General features: G+C 39.4%; 1 protein-coding gene across 2 annotated transcripts in view; it reads left to right on the top strand.

Moving 5' to 3' along the window:
- The first annotated feature begins 367 nt into the window (after nucleotides 1–367).
- Nucleotides 368–7,381, top strand: part of DCUN1D2 (defective in cullin neddylation 1 domain containing 2) — a 25,223-nt gene continuing 18,209 nt past the window's right edge. Inside the window, exons 1-2 of one of the 2 annotated variants that reach the window (XM_088136542.1) lie at nucleotides 368–514; nucleotides 2,513–2,729. In XM_088136542.1, the coding sequence (XP_087992668.1) occupies nucleotides 512–514; nucleotides 2,513–2,729 (220 nt within the window). In that variant the 5' untranslated portion in view covers nucleotides 368–511. Of the gene's footprint in view, nucleotides 515–630; nucleotides 1,250–2,512; nucleotides 2,730–7,381 lie in introns of those variants that run through there. The other variant, XM_007422959.4, reaches the window with a different exon arrangement.

Here is a 7,381-nt window from a genome sequence, read left to right as displayed (position 1 = left end):
GAAAATATGCTGCTTTTTCTGTCCGATCACAACTGAATCAGAATGCAGAGTTTTCCGCTGTTTTCTGCCATACAATTGTATGAAATTAAACCGGAAGCTACATGCTACGCACGAGTCTATACACAAATCTATGCAATCAGCGGGTTAGGGCAGAGAGTCTCATGGGTAACGTAGTTCTAGCTCTGGCTGGGCCCCGGTGATTCTCCTTCGCGTCCTCCCCGTCGAGGCGGTGCCCCGCTGGGATAACCCGTTCCTTCCAGCAGGAGCGAGTGAAAAGGAAGAACAGGGCGCGGTGGGTCTTCCTGAAGCCGCACCGTGTGGACGGTGGCCGGCGGTTGAAGCCCGCGAGTGGGGGGGGGGTGGAGGAGGAGGAGGAGGAGGAGGGTGAAGGGAAAGTCGGCCCGGTGCGCGCGTGCGCAGAAACACGCCGTAGTGGCGGCGGCGGCGGCGGCAATAGTGGCGGCAGCGGCCGCGCTGGCGAGTGAAGTTGAGCGAAAGCGCTGCTGATAAAATGGTAGGTGGGTGGGGGGCCGGGTGGATTTCCCCGCCTGGAGCGACCCCTTTCCCCCTCCGCGCGCTCGGAGAGGAGGCGGAGGGAGCGGCGAGGCAGGCTCCTCCCGCGGGATGAGCAGAGCCGCCTCCGCCCGCGAGCAAAGGGCAGAGCGGCGGGCGCCCTCTCCTCCCGGGCGCCCCCTCCCCGCCCGCCGCGTCAGGGAGGTCGCGAGCGAGAGAAGGAGGGAGGGGGCAACGGGCGCGCCGGGGCTGCGAGGGAGTTGCGCAGGGAGCCTCCGCGAGGCGTACCGCGGCCGCAGGGACGGGAGGGCGGCTGGGGCGGGGGCTCCGCGGGGAAGCAGCCCCGGGCTGGGCAGGGGAAGCGCCGCCACCCTCGCCACGTACCTTTCCCTTTTTTGGGCAGGGGAGAAGCTGGCAGGTGGCTGTCGCCCGACCCTCCTCCCGGGCTCCCCTCGCCCAGGCTTTCTCTCTCTTTCGCTTTTTATAGACCGGCCGAGACCGCCCCCCCCGGGGGTCCCTCCGGAAGCCTTCACCTGTTCTGTCAGGAGTTGGGCTTAAATGGGCAGCCTGTAGGCCAGGGAAGAGTCCCCCAGGGAGGAAGTAGCTCTAACTCTATTTCTGGCTGTTCCGCTGCCTTTTTCCTTTGCCTTTCACACGGCGAAATCGCTCCTTCGCTATTCTGGTCCCCAACCCTCTCCCTGCCTCCGCCACTTTTCTTTCACTGACATCCCTTTAGGTGAGTGGCATCTTGGATGGGGAACAAAGTTTAAAAGAAGAACCCTAGTTGGAAGCGAGCCCCATTTTAACACCTGGAACTGCAACTCCCTCTCCTTTTTTCTAAACTTCCCATTCTAATGTCTTGCAAGCCTTTTTGACTCACTCCCGTTTCCCCCCCAAGAGAATTAGGAATTGTTAGAGGAAGAAGAAAACATATATTCTTTAGTTAAGCTTTAAGAGAACGTAAAAAAGGTTAACTCTTGTCTCTGCCTGGCAAATATAGAAACAAAGGATCTTCATTTTAGTGGGATGTCTTTTTTTTAACATAATTGCACTCAAGACTGCTTCACACATCTTTTATGCAATTTATTTAGACTCAGGAATGAAGTATCATATATAGTTATGCAGGCCAAGTTATACTTGACATTTTTGCATTTTCTTAATTCTAAAATGATTTGTATATTGAGAGAAATGCTTTGTTGAAGGGTGTCCTTAAAATGTGAAAATAATATTAATCTTACTGAGAGATATTTCAGGGCCCTATTAATTTCCAGAAATGCAACCGAAACATAAATAGAAACTACTGTATAAAATTATACATTGAACTTATTTTACCTTGGCTGTGTTTTTAGAGGGCATATTTAAAAGTTGCTACTTGTATAATGTAAAGCAATATTTATGACGTGCTTACTCCTGAAATTGCTTTTTTTATTTGCAGCAACACTTATATGGCAACTAATGTATAATCCTGTGCATGACTATTCAGAATAAGGCACATTCAGGGATTTATTCCAAAGTAATTGTGTATAAGTTTCCAGCTTTAAACTTCTCAATGTATCACAATATAATCAATCACATATTCATATTATAATAAGGAATGGTTTACTTTTAGTTTATTTATTGTAGGGCTACCATTTTAAATATTCTTTCACTGAATGTTGTATGCATTTAATGGAAAGCCACTGTGTAAAAAGTTGTATCTTTTTACATGGAAACCTGATTACATATCTAGAGACATAAATCTAAGACTGAAATGAATTGCCCTCAGATTTTTAATTTGTGTGTTAAAAATATATACATATTCAGATAATTTTCCAGTTTACAGAAGAAAATTGTGTCTTTTACTATAAAGAAATAAGATATATTTGTTTTTTCTGGAATGAAATTTTATTATCCCAAAAAAGAATACAATATTTTTTAAAGACAGGCAGTTTTAGTAGAATTCTGAAACAAACGTCTGGATTAGCTTCATTGGCTTTCCTGCTTCTTTTGCATCCCAAAGCATAAGCTTAAATCGGCTCAGAAGGACAAGGTCCGCCAGTTTATGGCAGTTACCCAGGCTGGTGAAAGGACTGCTATATACTGCTTAATGCAGAATGAGTGGAAACTAGAAGTGGCAACAGACAACTACTTCCAGAATCCAGACTTGTACTACAAAGAATCCATGAAAATTTCAATAGACAGAAAGAAATTAGAACAATTGTATAACAGGTACAAAGGTAAGGTTTATTTCTTCACGTTTTCCTTTGAGCTTGATTTCCACTTCAGCTTACACCTTCAGGAGAAAAAAGGGCTACAGTCCCAATATACTTACTAAGAAGTAAGTCCTACTGAACATAGTGGGACTTAGTTCTAGGTAAGCATGAATAGTATCAAGCTATAAACATGAGTGTAGTGATATCTCTATATGTGTGTGTGTATGTGTGTGTGTATTTAGTAAGTGTAATTTATTAAATGTAAAGCTGTTTCTCTTCTTTGTTTCTTACAACATTCTATATAAAGATGTTTTAATTTAAAATATATAATCATCTGGGCACTAATAAATAAAACTACTGTGTATAGAGAAGAGCAAACTAACTACATGTTTTGACTAGATGTGACCTGTTCTATATACAGTAGGTTCTGCACTGTCATTGTGTGGTATAATTAAACTATATTATTGTAATCCATTTCCTGTTCTGGATCACCTGCTTGCACTACAAGTATAAATTGGATGCTCCTCAAAATGTGAATGCTGCTTAAATTTATTGCACTGTTTTCATTGAATATGCTCATAGATGCAATGTCCACATGTGCATTTCAGTCAATATTGAGCAGCACATTCCCCTGAAAGCATTGTTGAAACAGTTAATGCACAGCATTCCATGGGACTTATTCTAACAAGGAACACCTACTCCTATTTACAGGTAGCCCTCAACTTATGACCATTCATTTAGCGAGGTTTGAAGTTATGACGGTGCTGAAAAAAGAGACTTACAATTGGTCCTCACACTTATGACCGTAACAGTGTCCCTGCAGTCACATGATCAAAATTCAGGTGCTTGGCAACTGGCATGTATTTATGATGGTTGCAGTATCCCGGGGGTCATGTGATCACCATTTGCAACTTTCCCAGCTTCCGACAAGCAAAATCAATGGGGAACTCTGTGATTCACTTAATGACTGTGTGATTTGCTTAATGACTGTCACAAAACATGTCATAAAATTGTGGTCATGTGATGCCTCGCTTAAGGATCATACCACTTAACAATGAATTTTCCAGTCCCTATTGTGGTTGTAAGTCGAGGACTACCTGTATAATTTTTCTTGTCAATAAGTATTTTCTTTTAAAGATCTAGTCCAGGTAAAAAGTTGGATAATTTCTTGTATGGATGCCTGATTTATGAAATAATTTTCAGCCACAAGAATCTCTCTGGAAACTTTATTGAAACTCCATTGTTAATTCTGCTTTTGAATTCATATTGCTGCAAACATTTTATATAAGAATTCTGTTGCCTCAGAGACAGTTAGTAAAGCAATTACAAGGAATAAATCACAGAGGGAGTTTTTAATCACACTGTCAAAGAAAATTATATGACATAATTTAACTATGTACTTTAGTATGGTATAGTGATTAATGTATTTAACTGAAATTGGGGGTTAAATCCCCACTTGACCATGATCTTGTAATATTAGGGGACAGATGCTTAAATCTACATAATTAATTTTTGAGGAATAGAGGTCTGTTTATAAAGCTAGAACTAGAGCTACTTGAATGCTAAAGTCATACAATTCTGTAATTACATTGACTATATTTTTTATTATAAGCTAGTCATGGACCATAATTATTGGATTGACTGGGTGACTTTAGACCAGTCACTTTTTCTATGCCCTGTCTATTTCACAGGATTGTGACGATAAAATGAGAGGTAACCACATATATGTCTCTGAGCTTCTTCAAAGAGAGGCAGAATATAAATGGGATGAATGAATAACCAAATACTTTTAATACTCTTTAATTCTACAATAATATATTGTATATTAAGACACAGGCATATTTCTAGATAACCATGCAAATACCTGGCTTTCTCAAAAGATTCAGTCTTTAATTCAGAAGTTCTTATTTGTAGGAATGTACTTTGCCCATGGTGTGGCATACAGGGTTTTCATGCCTAACAGATGTCATTGCTGTTATCTTAATTCCTGAATATATGCCCTTGTTTCCCTTGCAGCATTAAAAAACAATCAAATCCACAAATACAATTATTTCCCAAAAATATAGTTTGTCTTGTCCCTTCCTCTTGATCCAATTCCTGTTCTAAACAGATTTTCTTTGCTCAACAGGGATATTTATTGACAAACTGGAAGAAGTGTGGTTTATTTATTACTGACATATAGTTTACTGATTTTTTTAATGGCCAGAATGTAAAGAAAAAGAGAAGAGAAAAACGTACCAGCCTCAATTAATATTTATAGCTATTTCACTGTTGAACTGTTCTTTAAAATGTATCTTTGATTTGATTTGGGGGGCGGTATTCTATAACTGTTTAGAAAATCAGTAAATCTAGTAAATGGGTTACTTTTTCAATCCCATTTGTTATCTGCAGCCTCAAGTCAGGGTTTTTTTTAAATTCATGATTATTTCTTTTCCATTTCTGGGATATCCCTCAGTCGTTGGGCTATACAGCTATACATTTTGTGCCACAAAATAATAATTTTATTACATGTTTATTTTTATAATCCATGTATGGCTGTTGTGAATTAATCATCATATATGATGTTTTTAGAGGTGGTCATCTATGCTTAGTCTTATCAATATTTTTCATATTCAGATAGTGGTATGTCTGTGTGTGTGTGTGTGTATGTTTATATAAAGTTGGTGAGGGAAAAAACCTATATGTTACACACTTACAGTTATCTTTTTGAGTTTGTGATCCTAGTTCTTTTCTGTTAGACTGGACTTCCAAGCATATTTCTGAGGAAATAAATTATAAAAGTTGCATCTTATTTAATTTCTATCATACATCTAAGAACAGGCTTCTTTTGGCTCTCCTTCCTCTGCATCTCCTTCCATGTGCATCATATCTGGAGAGTCCTCTATCTCTGAAATTGATTTGGAGATGCATCAAGAGGGAAAGGGATAAAGGCTTATTTCCGTTGGTGGATAACTTGGATAATCTTAAATCTCCATTAAGCAGACAAAAGTAATGAAAATGTGTTCATTAGTATTACTGAATTAGTTTATTGAGTTATATTTTTAAAAAGCATTAATATCAAACTTAGTAAAGGCATATCATACAAGTTTGTACCTGTCTTGAAGATGAAGGATTTGAAAAGGTCATTGATGGACTGTAGGAAAGTTGTGCTTTCCGTCAGCAGAAAGTGGGAACAAATTAGTGTCATGTCTGCCAAAGCTAACAATAGTGCCAAGGCAATCCTGGGCTTTTTTCCTTCTAAAGGGGTAGATGTATACTTGCTGCCATCAAGCTTTTTAAAATTAAAACTATATATTAAATGTTAGCACAGGTATGCCCCTATAATGATTCAAGGCCCTTAGACATTGCCCAATGTAGGTTTTTACAAGCACTCTTATGTCTCAAGTACTTTAATCTTCACTGGAAACTGGTATGATTCCATTGGAGGCCCATTTGCTGACTCTCCTACTAGCTTAAACTTTTGTTTTCCATTGGTTCATTGGCCCCATTAATTCTCCTTGATGACATTTTATCAAGGTAGAAAATAAAAATTGTAGTTGGCCCGGGCTGTTGCAACTTCTCTCTCTATTCTTTGCTACCCCTAGGTTTAGAGGTAAACCTGAAATCGGTCGAAGAATCTTTGGCATTGCATGGCAGAAGGATTTGGGTATTATAGCCAGTTCTCAGTGCTGTGTTCCAACTTGGAAACCTTTTACACCCGCAAGCTATTTATTCAATCTTGTTTAACCAACATGCTGAATAGCCTTTTCTTTGCCTCATTTCAACACTTTACCCTCTGCAGTACCAGGTGGGAAGTACAGTAGGATTCCATTCACCAAGAGATGCTGTCTTTGTGATCTGAATGAACCTGAGACCCTGTCATATATTTTTCCTTTCCCCTTTCTACAGGAATTTGCTTGCAGGCATACCTTTAACATATCCTAACAAAAATGCAATCTCTTATGAGGGGGAGAGAGTTCCTTTCCTACTCTCGGATCAAAATGTTTCTATCACCAATAGAATTACTAAGTTCTTACCTATAGCAATTTTTGTAAGAAGGCATAAGACGGCCTAATTTTGGAGTGGTGATGTTTTTCTGTTTTGGTTTAGTTTATTCTCTTTCAATTTTACTTTATATTTATTTTATCTTATTTAATCCAGTTTGTTAAGTTTTTTAAGTCATAACTTCTTAGGGTGCAAATGACTGATACACTGCTTTTGTTATATTTGATCAGTGTTTCTATCTTATCTTGCTGGTCAATATGTGGGGATGTTTACCCTTAACTAGTGCTTTGATGCAATTGTCAATGTATTTTAATCTGTAAACTAACAAAACTAATTTCTCAAAGCATTATAAATGATTTTCTTTGCATTCCCAAACCATCTTCTACCATTTACGTCTTGCAATTTACTGTTCCTTAAAACTTAAGTGCCATAGGATTTCATTCCCGGTTGGTTAGCATGGGAAGAGAATGTTTGAAAATGTTATTAAGACTTTCCTTATGAGCATATGGCTACTCTGTTTTGAGATAAAAGGTGCAGTCAGTCATATTCTGCCTTACCCAGACATCTAACTTTTAATGGAATGCTTTCTTCCCTCTGTCCCAAATAAGTACTTTTAGAGGCTTTACGTAATTATCAGTGCTTCAAGCACACAGAGCAGTGGAAGTGATTAGAGGTGATGGTAATGGTTACCC

This window comes from Python bivittatus, unplaced genomic scaffold, assembly GCF_059951505.1.
Source record: "Python bivittatus isolate LINGU-HERP-01145 unplaced genomic scaffold, Pbiv_v1 ctg000060_np1212, whole genome shotgun sequence".
Lineage (NCBI taxonomy): Eukaryota > Metazoa > Chordata > Lepidosauria > Squamata > Pythonidae > Python > Python bivittatus.
The sequence above is the reverse complement of the archived record's forward strand: the minus strand, read 5'-3'. Positions and strand labels throughout refer to the sequence as shown.